Consider the following 16,652-nt stretch of genomic DNA (forward strand, 5'->3'; position numbering starts at 1 on the left):
TTCTTACATTGTGGAATTGAAAAATAAGCACTCTCTGGTACTTCATTGTGTGGTATGAGATGAAATAGGATTGTTGAAAAATGTGTTTGTGCAGACTAAACATTGGACCCATTATATTTGCTCGAAAGTTATTATTATTACTATTGTGTTAAATAATTGGCTCAGATAACCAGGGATTTCCAGTATAGATTACATCAGAATAAAAGCTTTCTGTAAGTTATACTCTGATGTATAATGTCTACATTATAGCCCTTAATGCTGCTGTATATTTGCTGGTGGCCCCTGATGTGTCAGTATCAACATATCAGTGCTGGCAGGCAAAAACCTTGTATGTCCAAAACTGTTGCTTTTTAGGAAATAAAAAAAGGGATAGTTTGAAAACATTTATTTGAGCTATTCACCTTCGACACAGTCAGATGAAATAGCTCCGTCCCCGTTTAAATATTTCTAAAACCCACAGACAGACTTAATGGTGACCAATAGCATTGATTTATGAAAAGAAAATAGAAATGACAAAATATGGAGATAATATGCGTCTACCCAATTGGACGACAGAGAGAGAGACGATAGAGTTTGAACATTGTTGCCCATACAATAAAAGCTGGTGATTTGAAGTAAACCAGCATTAGTAAAGTAGCATTAAAGTAAGGTGAAAAACACATAGTTTACTTTAATAGCTGGTAAAACTGTCAGACTGTAGACTACAAAATAGTTCTTCAACACAGCAATTATAAGAATAATGATGTGTTATTATTAACAGCTGTCATACAGGAATGAATCATTTCTAGCCATATCAATGTATAATAATAATAATGATAGGACCCTGATGACATGTGATGCCTATTCAAGATAAATTCCACGTGGCTTCTACACTCACCATGTTCTTCAAAATGGGAAAAGAGCCCATTGTGCTGATATTTTTCTCTCCATGTCCCCTCTCCTCTGTGAAAGGAGTTCTGGATGGTGGGGTGAAACGCACCGTTGGAGCTGTCCGTTAAGTGGTGCTGTAATCTATTTCAGCACAGTGAAGCTTTTGATGGTGTCGGGATCGGTATCGGAAGCTGTCCTTTTACCTTGGTGCTGACATGTGTTACAGTTTGCTGGCCTTTTAGCGGGGCACTAAATGTGTTAGCAGGTGCTGTTTGGAGGTGTGCTATTATTCTGGGTGTAGCAGGATGGGTTAGTCCTTGAAGGTGTGATACAGTGCCGAATCAGCCACTTTTCATCTTGTCGTGGTGCATGTCAGATAGTGTTACTTGTCACGGTTACTTTGATTGCTTTGCTTTTTTTTTTATTATTACATTTTTGGGGGATTGGATATGTGCTGCTGAAATTTTCAGATTTTATTTTCTTAAAAGGCTTGAAGATAATTTCCAAAAGCTATTTACAGTCTGCTCAGTTTCTGAAGCATATTATGCAAAACACAAAGCCATCCTGAACAAACCCCATTTAATGCATGAAGCAACTGTTATTGTCATGACTGCGGAGCCTTTTAAAAAAAAAAAAAAAAACAAGATGATGTCCTTGCGATACCTGTTGAGAATATGTCATTAATATGCATTAAATCAGGGAAGAAAATAGGGTTGTGAAACTTAAACAACAAAATCAAAATGTGCACAGAATTCGCACTTTAGGCTTTTCACTGTACGCACTTTGGTTGCATATAAGCACTTTTTTACAGCAGTAACTTTAGGATATGGACTGTATATACAAAAAAATACCACAAATGCATCTAATAATGTGATGTTTTTAAAACCTTGTCAAAAGGTTACTATTGGAAGACTTGGTTGGTGTTTGTCACTTTTTTTTAAGGCTCAGTCTTACTCTCCAGCCGGAGGGGCACTTTCTCTGTACACAGAGAGTATGCTAATAAAGATGAAGACCCATTCGACACCTCAGACGGTTGTAGAATCTGGCTCTGTTGACATTTCACGGCTGAGTGGTGTGAAGGCTGGTGACTCACACCTGGCATAAAGTGCTGTATGCTGGCAAGACCCGAGACTGCATCCTGATGCATCCCCTCTCTGTCGGGAGGATGGGTCCAATCTGTGTTTATGTAAGGACCTCACATAGAGGATGCACAGGGGGAGGGAGCAGAAGGAGCGATGGAAAAGCAATTACTTTTTTTTTTTGCTCCAATATCTCGATGCTTGCCATCATGTGTCAGACAACTAAGTAAGAGCTGAAATATTGAGGCACACAGTCCTACGCCGCACCACCTGATAGAAAGTAGAGTCTCTGAGTGTGAATCCCAGACCTTTGGTCTTGCTCTGTGTCAACGCCAGAGTAATCCCTTATCCATCCTCCACCCCTCTCTGGGGTGATATTGGTCTTATTGTGTGAGCAAGCTTGTTCAATCATATAGCATACAAGATTTGTTGCTATCAAAATTTCCGTACCAAGAAATAACTCCGCATCCCAAAGGAAAATGGATACCTCCTTAAAGTATTTAATAAAACTAAGTCATGGGGTGTCACAGCACTGAACAACTTTTGTTTTTGAAACATCCCATTACACTTGTTTCCCTGACTATTCCACACACTAGGGGCTTGCTGCATTGAAGGGTTTGATATAGGAATTAATGTAACACTGACAGATGGCTTTGGCCATGCGCAATGACAGAATATGTTCTGGGAGACTGGAGCTAGCTATAAATCGGAAAATACATTTTTCTATATTCCATTTTCTCCACAAAAGGGTGTGTTGGTACACATTTTATGGATGTGGATGTGTGCATGCTTAAACTTAAAACCAAAATGGGGGCTGTATTTAATGCAAGTGTGTGCAGACCATGGGCAGCACGGTGGCCCAGTGGTTAGTGCTGTGGCCTCACAGCAAGAAGGTTCTGGGTTCAAATCCAGGCCTTTTTGTGTGGAGTTTGCATGTTCTCCCCGTGGGTTTTCTCCGGGTTCTACGGATTCCCCCACCACTAAAAATATGTCCCCCTCCCTAACTAGCTGATGTGTGGTGAGCGTTCTGGTGTCTGGCGTTGTAAGGCGTTGTATGGCTGCCGTGCATCACCCAGGTGGGTGCTACACATTAGTGGTGTTAGAGAGCAGTCCCGCTTTGAGTGTCTATGATAAAGCGCTATATAAATGTAATAAATAATAATAATAATAATAATGAAAACAACAAAATGTACTTGTTTGGTTTAAATAATTATATATGCCCAAGTTATGTTATTTGACCTTTTTAATTCTTTTTTTTTTCCAGAACATACTGCAGTGTTCCACGCTGCATGGCTGCAATTTTGAACTTCCTAGAGTTTAAACAAGAGACTTCATCAAAAACACACCAGCTTTCCATGTAATGTGCATGATCCCTCTCATACCCAGTGGTGTTAACAGGGATTTAACGCTTTAGTTCTCCAAGTATCTCAATTAAAAAGCTGTACAGCCAGAGCACTTGAGGAAACAACTGTTTGCTTTATGCAAACCAAAAGCCTTGGACAGACTTTGCTTTGGTTTATGCTTCTCAAATTAAATTGAGGAAGGAAAACAGAAATTTTATTCAATCCGAGCAACATTGATTTAGTGGCTCTCAGACTAGCAGCCCTTTGCTTTTCACCTCTTCGACTCAATTTAAATGGTCAGAGTGTCACTTTTCACAGCTTCCACTTGATTGACTTTTGGATTCCTATCCATTGTCTCTATCTTCTCAGCCTATCAAGGCTTTTTTTCTTTTCTTTTTAAAGGATGCACATGTAAATAAGTATAAGAGACCCTTCTGAGTCACATAGTCCACCTCTTGGCTTCATTGAAGCAATCTAAATATAAAAGGCGATTGCAAATTTAGAGGGTTAATTGAAGATGCCTCTTTACCAAAAGCAATTATTAATATCTACACAATCCTAATAATAATTTTGTTTGCAGGGAGAACTAAAATCACTGCCAAAAATAATCCATCAGTGTATTGTGTTTTCAGATTACGTCATGTATTGATTAATTTCAATTAATTAATTAATTGGGCAAAAGCTCTCACAGGAAGTTCATTACGTCAGCTGCTACAGTAGCTTGGTATTCAAAGTGAAACGATGACTGGACTCTGTTTAGGCAGGTTGGCTCAATCAGTCAGTTCATTTCTGACTTTCCAGGAATGTGTATTTAAACACATTCCCCCCAGGAGCATTCATCACTGCCGTGGTTGGTTTGTACACTCACTCTGTAACACAGCCACAATAAGGTAGTTATTGTGTTCCCGGTGGCCGCGGTCCGACCACATACAGTAACATCTGTCATCAGCCAATAGGGTTTTGGCCCAGAGTGTCCGTCGTTAGTTTGGAGCTGATTGATTGGCTGTTGAGAAGTCGTTTTAGTTTCATACATCATGGTTTTGATGGTAAACACAGACTGAGTTATTGGAGAAGGCTGCTAATGTAGTTTTGAGCCACAAGTGGATGGTGCTGTGAACACTCGGGGGGGCTTTCATTATTTTTTAATACGTCAAAAATGACAACGTAGCCTTTCGGTTTCATGGCTTTATTTGGCAAGAATCAAAATACAAAAATGTCTTCAATTGAAAAATGTGCATTTTTAACATAACCATAACAATCAAGAGAAGCCAATTACTTTAAGAACATTTTTTTTTTATCATGGCAGACTTATTGTCCTCATAAACCATACGTTGGAAAAGCTACGAATAGATAAGCATCGTAAATCGTAAGATTTCCACAGGTGTTTTTTTTTGCTGGGTGCGCCACATTGACTGCTGCTGTATAAGAATGCAGCTGGCTGTGTAGGGAGGTGGTCAGGGTGATGAAAAAATGTTCACAGAGGAAATGCATGTTTCTTAGCAGTGTTTTAATACAAACTACAAACTTTTCCCTGAACTTAACAAGTCGTCTCTGTGCCTAAACCTAACTTTCGTCGTTGCATAACTTTCACTTTTTCTTGCCTACACTTAGCTGTAATCTTCGCCGAAATGAACGGCAGCTCGCGGTGCTCTGTAACCGGCTCACAGTCACCTATTCTCGGGCAACTGAACCACCAACTACCACTGACCTGACAGAGCACCATGCTGAGCACTATAGCCGGTGTCGCGGAGCTCTGTAGCGGCTAAACACATCTACCAACTGCCGCTGATACGAGCTGTGACGGAGCAACGGGGCCGGCGTCACAAAGCTCTGTAGCGGCTTAAACAGCTAGCAACTGCCACTCTGTAGCACTGTAGCCGATGTCACGTGACCAGCAGGCGGTCTCCTAGTTTTTGTATTATATCATACGTTTAATGTGCATAACTTTTCGTCGACTTCAAGGCACCTAACCCTAACCCTAGTGCCTTCCATGCAGCGCTGCCTGGAAGACGATTTTGGGGGCTTAAAACACCAAACACCCTTTCAGTTGGTCGGTCAGTTTACAAAGCTTTTTTTCAGTTTGCAAACTGACAATTATGCTTACCTTAAAATAAAGCCTTCTGGTACAGACATTCGTGTATTTCCTCAGGATGAATTGTAGGAACATTGGTGATCCCTTAACTTCAATAAGGTCCATTTGATTTCATTTTGTCCAATACTTGTGTCTAGTGCTTAGCAAACATTAGCATCGTAACACCTTAAAGGTCCCATGGCATGAAAATTTCACTTTATGAGGTTTTTTAACATTAACATTAATATGCGTTCCCCCAGCCTGCCTATGGTCCCCCAGTGGCTAGAAATGGCGATAGGTGTAAACCGAGCCCTGGGTATCCTGCTCTGCCTTTCAGAAAATAAAAGCTCAGATGGGCCAATCTGGAATCTTCTCCTTATGAGGTCATAAGGAGCAAGATTACCTCCCCTTTCTCTGCTTTGCCCGCCCAGAGAATTTGGCCCACCCATGAGAGAGAGAGGCATCATGGCTTTCAAATGAGCAAAGTGGCAGTTGGTCAGAGCCACACCCCCACCCTCCACCTTGCACCCCCCCCTCTCCTCCTCAATAGCTACAGACACAGAAATGGCACATCCTAAGGAAAGCTCATTGTGGGACTGGCTCTAGTGGCTGTAGTTCTGCACCAAGGCTGAATTTCGGGAAAGAGACTTCAGATACAGTATTAGGGGACCACTAAGGTCTATATAAAAGAGACTTCAGATACAGTATTAGGGGACCACTAAGGTCTATATAAAAGAGACTTCAGATACAGTATTAGGGGACCACTAAGGTCTATATAAAAGAGACATCAGATACAGTATTAGGGGACAACTTAGGTCTATATAAAAGCATCCAAAGAGCACCATGTCATGGGACCTTTTAAAATATGATGTAAAAACATATACCTGCTAAACATCAGCTTTTTAACATTGTAAGGATGTTAGCGTGCTGAGATTTAGCACCTAGCTCAAAGCACCACAGTGCCTATGCTCAGAGCTTTTGGCCATGTTGACTAAGCAGGCAATGGAAAACCCACCTCACCCACCTATACATTAGACACTTTTAGTTTGGGGACTGTCATCATTCAAATGTAGAGAAGTCACTAACTAACGCGAAAACTCATGGGCCGTGAAAGTAAATTACAAAACAAAATAACACAATGATATCTCATTCAAGGGTGTCAGGTGGTGGATTTTGTCCTTTGAGGCTACCTTTTTGAAAGCCAAACCTTCATGTGCTCGGCCGCTCACATGAAGCAACACTGCAGACATTCATTCGGGATTCCAGGGTAATTGGCTTCACCGAGCTGCCACCAGACTTTAATTAACAGTGCAGCACATTGGGTTGCACACCTGCAATATAAATAGTCAAACTGGAGACTAAGGTATTAATTAACATTAAGCACATCTCAGAACGAATCAAAGGAAGTAATTTCCTCGCAGTGTTTAATAGGGATTGTACAACAGTTTTTGTAGATGTAATTAATGGAACAAAACAAGTATGGTTCTTATCGTGAAATATATATATATATATATATATATATATATAAAACTGAATGTGTTAATTATATTGTAGTCTCAGAATTTAGTTGAAATCTCAGACTGACTGAACTTTATTAAAAGCCGTATATGCCTAGTCCTAAAAAGTTCTACTTTATTGCAACTACTTCATTCCTGGGATCATAATGTTTTTACAGCCACTCGTGTCTTAAACATTTTCACTGTTGACTCTGTGTTATTACTTCTGCTGCTGCTGTTTGAGTGTAATATTTAATCCTTTTACATTACATTCAAACCACTTAGTGTGTCAGTGCCATTACTATCGCATCAGCGCAGCAGCACATTAGTGTTTTGTTTCTAATTACAGCAAGAATTGTTATCTCCAAATGCAGCAGGAACACAGGCTTTAATTCTACTTGCCTAGTTTACCAGCAGCTTTACCACAACAGTGTCTCTGACAGATGAAGTGATGGGCCCTGATTTAATGAGATGGGCCTTTATTTTGTGAATATGAATAAACTAATAAATATGTGACACCATATGATTGAAAGTAAGAGTGTTAGAATGTCCTTCTCGTTGGAAATGGAAATTTGATGAGCTTATATTCATGAATTCAGCATTCAAGTTTCAGTATTTAATTTTTTTGGTGCAATTTTTAACTGATATCCACTCACTCTGCAACATGTAGCCCCACTTGGCTGACTTGACATGTGTGTGTGTGTGTGTGTGTGTGTGTGTGTGTGTGTGTGTGTGTGTGTGCCTCGCTTGTGGAATATTGAACAGCTCACCCATAGTCCCTCATCAAGCGTTTAAAGAGATGCGCAGCTTCTCTCTCTCTCTCTCTCTCTCTCTCTCTCTCTCTCTCTCTCTCTCTCTCTCTCTCTCTCTCTCTCTCTCTCTCTCTCTGCTGTCTCCTCCTCTTCGCTTTCGCTTCCACTGAGAATCTTTTGCCTTTTCTCATCTTGAGCAGCGCGTCCTTCCTTCCACCACTTGATATTTCACACCTTGGACGCTGCAAACGCAGCCTGTAGGCGCCGTGAATACATCATCTTCTTCTTCTTGTGCCTGCCGGGGGTTCTCTACAGCACCTGTGTAGCTTTCTGTATTTGAATTTTTTTTTCTCCTGCCGGGGAAACAACAGTTTCTCCCAGCTTTAGGGAGAAACCAGAATCATGACCACGGCGAAGGAAGGCAATGCACCGGCGAAAACGGCTCACCAGCAAGAACAGGTACCGATGAGCTTTTCCTCTCTCTTGCCTTCGCATATTAAAAGCAACATCAACCTGTGTCGCCCTGCTTTAGTTGGCCAACGCTGAATCATATTGGCAGGCAGCGCTGCAGTGACTTTTGTCTGACCGCTTGCAATGGTGTGTTGGAGGAAAACGTAATCATTTGGTAGCCCCTACGCTCGTACTGTAGTAGACATTCGCACTTAGAGTCAATTGGAAGTGATAGCCGGTGCCGTGCTGATTTACAGCCTCGTGCTCGCTTGCGATCGTCATCGTTTTCATGCGGTGATCATTACTCAGTGACTTTACGCACGGGGGTCAACAAACAGTTTGTGTTTTCCATTCCATCCAGTGCGCTTCACCTTGCAGTAAGACACCTAAATCAGCTCAATTAGCCCAAGTTGGATCAGATGGTGCCTAATGTAAAAGGCCTGCAAATGTGCGACTTGTGTGACATGTTAACAGTTTGAATCGCATTTAAATCACCATGTCATGCTCGTGCTTTTCCACCATATGTGATAAAACGCCTTTTAAAGCGTCTGACCTCTTCAGAAAATCTCAACTGTCTCTCCAGTCTGAAGGCTGGAAACACTGTTGCGTTCAGTGTGGTGCAGGGTGGCTCTGCTCCGTTTTCTTTGCTCCCACCATCACTCAGTGATGATGGAGCATCTGTTGACCCGCCTCTACAGAGGTACACGCTTGCCTAAATAATGGAGGAAACAATGGATTTTATTTTTAAGAATCAATATTTCATGAGCTGGAAAAAAAAAAAAAAAAAGACCACTCATTTTCTATTGTGCTCTGTTAAGTGTCAGGATTGACAAATAATGCACCTCCTCCTGCAGCATAGAGCCAGTGAATGTGTACTAACACCTTTTTCAAGGGTTCCCACTATAGGAAATCTATGAAAGTTTGAAGAAAAATAAATGTAACTTTTCCAGTTTTTTCAGAAATGGTGCATTTCTTTTGAAGTTCTAACAATGTAGCACCTAATCAGCAATATACCCAATCGCTCTTTTTACAGCATTACCGCTGGGAAAATGCTCTGGCAGATGTTTGTTTTCATTGCGTCTAGATTCAATAATTTCATTACTGCCTGAAAAATAGGACTACACACATTACAAAAAGGACTATCTCAGTCACTATCATATTTACCTTCCTTAACTCATTTTGTGTGAATCCTGTATTTAAATGTCCAGGAAGATGTTTAGGAATCATTTATTAAACGTTCTGTGCTTTGAACCATGTCTATCAACACAAACTGTAACTTTAGACGGCATCCGTCACTGCTGGCCTCCACCTGTGCGCTGCACCTGTCTGAAGATGACAGAAAAGGTGAGAGGGGCACCCTGCTTTATCCAGCCAAGCAGACAATCTTCCCCCGCTGTGATTTAGCTGCAGGCTGTCAGTCACACCCTTGGAGGCAGCCAAAGGGCCGCCAGTCCCACCCTGCATATTCTGCACACTGGCTGTGTAGGCGCAAACATCAGCGAAAGCAACTGACGATTGATTCTTTTTTTTGTTTTTGTCAATCCTTAAGCAAAAAAGGCAAAGAGTTTGCTGGTTTCGGCTTCACACACGTGGGGAGTTGCTGCATTTTCCTTTTGTGTATTGTGAATTCAAGACATCACTTTGAACTCGGATGTTCATTTACTATTTTCTAACATTTTGTAGACCAATATGGCTACAGCTGAGGATTGTCCTCCATTATCAATTCACTTTTGATCATTTTTCAAACTAATAAATTAATGGATGTCAGAAAACAGTGTAACATTTCCAACATCCCATTTTCAAAGGACTTCTTTTGTCCATCCAGCTGGGTTAAACCTAGATGTAGATGTAGATCTTTTCATATCTACATCTACATTTGTAATAGCAAACCAAAGAGAAAACAAATCCTTACATTTGATAAACTTTTTTTTGCTCGATAATTGAGTTAAACGATTCATTTCAAGTCTATACCGAAAATAAATAAAAATGATTGTATTTAATTATAGTTTAATTTTGAGCACAAATAAATGACACCTGCAGGAACTGCCCTTTTTTTGTAATTACTGACAAGATTCGAGAGCTGGTGATGCTGGAACACCGGTATATAATCAATGGCGGCTGTCAGTGGATTTTCTTGAGGCGTGACGCTCCAGCAAAGTGAAAAATTGCTTCAAGCATATCAGGTTGTAAAGTCGGCAATGTAACATAGACATGCATGCATGCACGCACACGGGCAAACACATTGCAGCTGGTGCGTGCAGACATACACAGCCGCTGTGATTACGTGAGGTCCTGTTGCGGCCTCCTGATTGATGGTGTGCTGGCCGGGCTTGTGGTCCAGGGACAGAGGACGGAGATAGAGGGCAGCTCACCAGAGATAGCAACAGCTCTCCAGTAATCAGCTAGCCGCAGCACAGACAGGGAGAGTCACACCACTAACACTCATTACTCCAACGGGGCGGAGGTTCTCAAGGTGTGAAAGGTTGAGTCAGGGTAGTAATGAACTTACAAAGGCAAGACACTTTAGACGGAATTAAAGCTGAAGTAGAGTATTTTGTTGCCAAATTACTCTACATCTAGTGCTGTGACAGAGAGTACAGTGATACAGTGCATGCTCAAATTAAATTCCGGCGCTTGGCATGGGCTTTTCTTCACCAAAAAATAAGATAAACCATTGAGAACAGCTTGTGTCCAAAAGCCTCACAAACTCATAAAGCAGCTGGCTTTTACTGCTTTGAGCAGTTTAAGGATGTCCCATTACATGAGTAATTGGGGTTTTCCCAGTTCAGATTTCTCACTTACTTCCCACAGGCAGTTGGAGCTTTAAAGCACAGCCCCAACATTTAATGGGGAAGACATCTGCGGAGATGCCACCGCCATCCAGCCCGATGGTCGGGCTTTTAACTGCTTTTTCACATTCTGTTTGACTAGCGAACTTGGGAAGCCGTAGCGGGTAATGCATGCTAAAGGGAAATACTTGGATACTGTGAGAACCAAGCTGAAACGTGAGGTCTGCCCTGTTAAAGTTGATTTAGTAGCATCTCATAGTAGCAGAGCAGTAAAGGACTTTGGGTGGGATTCAAAGCCAAAACCTCCGATCAGGACAGCAGCTTGCGAAACAGCTGAGCGGAGCAGCCTGCGGGTGTTCCTGAAGAGAATAGATACCCAAGGACCAAAGAAGGAAATGAATTATAAATAAGCCATAGTATTGGATAGGATGGTAGGTCTTACTTACTCTGTAGCTTTTTGTTGCTCTCAAATCATGATTTCTTTTTCTTGTCACATTTGTGATACATGCATATGCCTATTAGACTCTTTGCGGGCAGGTGAGGTGATTAGATGTATCTTGCATCATTATATGTACCAGAGAAAGCACATGGCTGTCTGCATCTCCATCAGGCCAACAGTGGAGTTAAAAATGACAAAGAATATAGCATAGGGGAATTTGCTATTCTTTTTTTGGGCATTTTAGACCTTCATTTTCACAGGACAGCTGAAGACATGAAAGGGGAGACAGAGGGGGGAATGACCCGCAGCAAAGGGCCACAGCTCAGAATCGAACCCTCGGCCACTGCGTCGAGGAGCAAACCTCTACACATGTGCGCCTGCTCCACCAACTGAGCTAACCCGGCCACGGAATTTGCTGTTCTAAGTTTAGGAGAAAAAGGGTATAAAATCCTGTCCAACTCAAAAAAAGACTTTCTCGTTTCCTATTTATTTATATTCTTAAGTTTCTTCTAAGATACTATGATACCTACTTAGTAAACTCAATGTACTCCACGTCCTACATCTAGTAAGTACAATTTCAGGGGATGTGATCTTGTCAAATATTGATAAAATGTTGTTTATCTGAAAACGGTGCCTGTCTGCTGTGAGCTGATAAATGCAAGAATCAAAGGTGAAGATGCTCACTTGAAAGCCAAAATATAGGAGGAAAAAAGCCTGACGGGAACATGCTCTTTTAAGATGGTGAAAGGCTTGAATGTTGTCGAATTGAAGATATTTGACTTAAACATTTTGGTATGTTTTGTTTTGTGTAATCGCACTAGGAGAAAACAAGTAGCGGTTTTAATCAGCCATGTTAGGTTTCCTTCACCTCGCTGTGGTAAAGCCGCTGCCTCTGTGGCCTGCTGATGAATAGCTCAAGTTACAAGTGCTTAAACGGATGTTAAAGTGATGGTTCGGAGAAATTTACCCAAATTACTACACCAAAAAGAGATACAACAAAAATATTTATTAATTTAATGATTAAATAAGGTAATGTCTCCAAACTTACCTCAGTTATTACTTGTCTCCTGCTAGTTATACTACAGTACTTAGTTAAAAAAAAGAAGTTAAATTAAAAAATATTTTTGTTGCATCTCTTTTCGGTGTTGTAATTTGTAGACGGCCCTAAGCACTCGTCTTACTGCCGGCAGCAGCAACAACAGCAGAGAGCAGAAGCCAGCGGGCAAGTGTTCATAAACTTCTGGTGTACTTACAAACTTTCCAATCCATCGTTTTATGAGTGCATAACCTATATGTACTACAGTAGACGTTTGGTATCATTTCGGGCATTATTAGTGGGGTCATTTACGCGAAACAAACGTGGGTCCATTAGCCCCTGCGCTAAGCTATTCAGCTGATAACGCTGCTACGCTAACTCTCCCAATGATAGACCCAGCTGAAAAAAGCTTCTGGGGGGGTTCTTGGCTCGAGGTCATGGTGCAAAGGACCCTAGGGTGAAAATACTCCGAACCATCACTTTAATTAAAGTAGCAACTTGCACACAAGACACAGTGGGGGACGAGTCATCTGCGCGGCACATGCTTTGGCTTTTGTGGTTTTAAGCGTGGACCTGCCTGCAGTAAGTTCGATACAGCAGTGGCGGTGTTCCAGTGCCCCAGAGTTTCCTTTTTCCAAATCGGTACATCTACAGAATGCATTTGTTATCCGTCGATCCAGAGCTGCAGCTGTTCATCAGGTTGTCTAATGTCGTTAATGAAGACTCTTTTCCCCTTTACACAAGCCAATTCACTGGTAATGTGATAAGTAGTTTATTGTGAAAGTGACCAGGACGTGTTGCCAAATCAGGTGTCAAGGTGTCATCATGCCTGTTGATCTGCCAGGAAGTCCCGTAAAGGAATGGTCACAAATGAGATCATATAAATGCAGATTTGCTCTGCCTGTGTAGCGTGTGTAAAGGCCCGGTCACACATTTAAAACAAACTCAATTCATTTCAATGGAATGGCCGTGATTAATAGAATCATCCTGTGAGGACAAAGTAAATAGTAAATCTGCACTCGGTTTTCACTTAGAGTTCAATTTCGGTGAGCTTTGACAGCAAATTTGTATAGCAAGCCACACTGCCAAGACGGTGAAAGCTAACGTAGCTTCTTAGCTGTCTTGAACCTTCCACTTTCATTTAACCTCCTCCGTGAAAAGAGGAATGGTTTGCAGGCAGCTGTGAGACAAGAGTCAATGGCACAAGAACGTCTTTTGACGTTCAGAGAGTTTCTTTTTTTTCGTCATTTCATTTAATAAACTAGAAGGGCACTTGGAGAGCGCAGACAAGGCATGCCCTGTCTCACAATGTAAAAGCAGTTAAAATGTTCACTGTCGGAAACCCATTTCCCCGATTATTCCGAACCCACATGAATCTACTATCTCGCAATGGCAACAAAAGTGAAAATTAATTTGTGAATCCGCCCCGTGATTCGGAACTCCTCCAAAATATAATGAGTTCTTCCTTGGCCCCTTGCACCCTTCCACCAACTTTAATGAAAATCAGGCCAGTAGATTTTCAGTGATCCTGCTGACAGACAGACAAACAAACCAAGCCTAAAACATAACCTCCTCGGCGGAGGTAATAACACTTGTAACACACAATGAAGTGATGTACAATCCTGAGAACAAAATGCCAGAAGGAACAAATTTCCTAATACAGACAAAATACAAAGACAACTTAGAGAAAGCCAAAGTGACTGACTAGCACTGGGATGTTCCCGTTAGCTGGTTAGCTTGTTAGCGGTTAGTTCACCAGGCACAATAGTTTACCATCTCGCTCTGCGAGTTGTCACCAAGCTTTAAGGCAGAGACTAGACCAGCACCTGCTCCGTCAGTGTGAGACATTTTGCTTGAGAGTTTAAGCAAGAAGTGTGAAAATGTAAAGTGCAAAAATAGAAAACTTCCCTGCCAAGAGGCAGTTTTTCATATGCATGAGGTTATATAGAACTCATCCCTGCATCTACTCTGCATAATTTGACTTTCTGGTTCTCTTGCCAGGTTCTAGCTACTGTGCTCCCCAGTCAGATTGCAAAAACTATAGTATAGTTATTTCAGGGAATGCTCCGATTTGATTTGAAACTGCAACTTATCTATAATTTTGATGCTTTCTTTACTTGTGCATAGCTTTTTTCATAATAATAATTTATACTTCATTAATCCTACAAGGGGAAATTACAATGTTTTCACTGTTCTTATTATACACATTACACACAGGCCTGAATTACACACATGGAAAGGCGACCATACTTTGGTCCATATGAGGACTTGAACCAGCAACTCTTTGGTTCCCAACCCAACTCCCTACTGACTGAGCTACTACCACCCAACTCCTATGGTGAATCAGTGGCTAACGTGCTGTTAGGTCACCCACCGTTATCACGTACACTTAATCTCTTTGGTTTTCCCCCATCGCACTGTGTTATATTATTTCTGCACAGCCAATTTTTAATGAGAGAGATAAGTGGCATGACCAAAATAGGTCTGGAAAAGCAAAGAGTGACGAGATGATTCACTTTTGGAATGCAAATAGATAGGCCAATTCCTCGTGTTCACAGAGTGCCCTTGACTGATAAGAGGGAGTGGGAAATGGATTTCGAGGAGAATTGGATGCCCCTAATGTTTGTGCCATAGTTCATCTTAAGGGCAATTATGAACAATTGAGCCGTTGTTGTTGGGGTCTAGAGTGGAGATTAGAGGCGAGATTGCCAGGCAGCAGCCACAGCGATTTATCATGATTGTTGTCATGATTTAAATGTTCTTTGCCAAAACGGCTTATAACATGGGGGGGGTGGGCGCTTTAATACAGCAATAAATATTCAGTGTCTGGAGCAACGGTCAAACTAAATGTCATGATAATCCTCCATCTCGCTAATGGTCTGTGTAGACATCAGGTGTGTGCGTGTCTGTTTCTGTGTGTCTGTGAGTAAATACAATTTAGGAGGAGTTTCCAAACAGTGTGTAAAACCGCCTCATTTAGGAAAAGGTCAGCATTTCTTTCAGTCAGGTGTCTTCTTTTGTTTTAATGTAATTGTGTCCCTAATGCGCTATGGACCTCAGCACAGGGTATGTATATCTATTCCATTAAACTCTCTTTCTATATCAAACGGAGTGGGCATATTTCCGTAAATGAAGGAGCTCGCCTAGCATTTTTAACCAGAGCTTTCTTTCCTTTCTCCCTTGTGTTCAGGTGAAAAACACAGTTTCATAAGGCGGTACATAAGCTAACTGTATTTAGAATACTTATATGACCTACAATAGGTTTTTGAACCAGAAGTGTCCAGTCTTTTGGTTGCAAGTCCATTTGGTATGCTGAGCGAAAATAGTCAGCAAGTGTGATTAATCATGCTTCAGACTGTCAGGGGAGTGTCAGCCTGTATCTGTTCACCCTATAAAACACATGCGTGAGTCAGTGTATAAGTTAACATGTCTCTGTATTATTGTGCGTGTGTTTATCTCGTCTTGCCTCAGTCCGTTCGAGCTGTGTTTTCTGGCCTTATCGACCTGCTGTAATTAGAAGCCCAGAGCTGTGGAGCAGGAAGGCGATCCAGAGCCGCCATGTTCCGCCGAGCCTCTAATTGAAACGTTGAGCGTTGCCAGGTTCACTGTCGCACCCCCCCCTTCGGGTCCTGCTGTCGTTTTGGCGCCACCTCCATGTCAGTGACAAACATTCACATGAGCGAGTGCTAGTCACGAACAATAAGCAGGTTAATTGCCTGTAGGCTCAGATTTGAATTAGGAGAAGCTGGTGCTCCAGCTTCACTGGACATGCTGCTAGGAGTTGTTTTGTGCCCATGTCGGGAAGTCTGACAGCTCAAAGTGATACACACAGCTGAGCTTGGAATGTCATTATCTTTGTCTTATTTAAGCTTTGGTTTCAGACTTTGCTTTTAACATCTGGTATAGGTTGTTAAAATCCTTATTTTGCAAAGCTGTATCGTTTCTTTTAAAATAAAAATGAACAACAGTGTCCTCCCCACTTTCTTCAGTGACACAAATTGCTGGATGAGGCAGCACACCGAGCCACTCAGTAGCCTGCAGGAGGCTAAAGGCTGTGCCCGAATCTTGGCATCTGGCTGCTCAGCCTGGCACAAGCCTAGAGGAATGAGCTTGCTTTTTCAAAGCCTGGGCCCAATGTTACAACCACTGTTCCTGCTGACATTTATTGCTTAGAACCTTTAGTGTTATTGTTATGGCTGCAATAATTCTCGTCGCCGTGGAATGCTGATGGCGCTCCAAATTGACCAACTTGAGGATTTTAACGTGACAGCTCACCACATTATGGAGATGGGAGCGTGAAAGTAGGCGGCCTGCTGCAATATCATCT

General features: G+C 41.8%; 1 protein-coding gene across 3 annotated transcripts in view; it reads left to right on the forward strand.

Moving 5' to 3' along the window:
- The window catches only part of dpp6a (dipeptidyl-peptidase 6a), a 244,933-nt gene that overhangs the window by 131,335 nt on the left and 96,946 nt on the right, over positions 1–16,652 (forward strand). Inside the window, exon 1 of one of the 3 annotated variants that reach the window (XM_028568973.1) lies at positions 7,808–8,070. The exons of the other annotated variants lie outside the window; for them this stretch is intronic. Coding sequence (XP_028424774.1) covers positions 8,014–8,070 — 57 coding nt within the window. The 5' untranslated portion in view covers positions 7,808–8,013. Of the gene's footprint in view, positions 1–7,807; positions 8,071–16,652 lie in introns of those variants that run through there. 3 annotated transcript variants of the gene reach the window in all.

The sequence above is a fragment of the Perca flavescens genome, chromosome 22 (assembly GCF_004354835.1).
Source record: "Perca flavescens isolate YP-PL-M2 chromosome 22, PFLA_1.0, whole genome shotgun sequence".
NCBI lineage: Eukaryota > Metazoa > Chordata > Actinopteri > Perciformes > Percidae > Perca > Perca flavescens.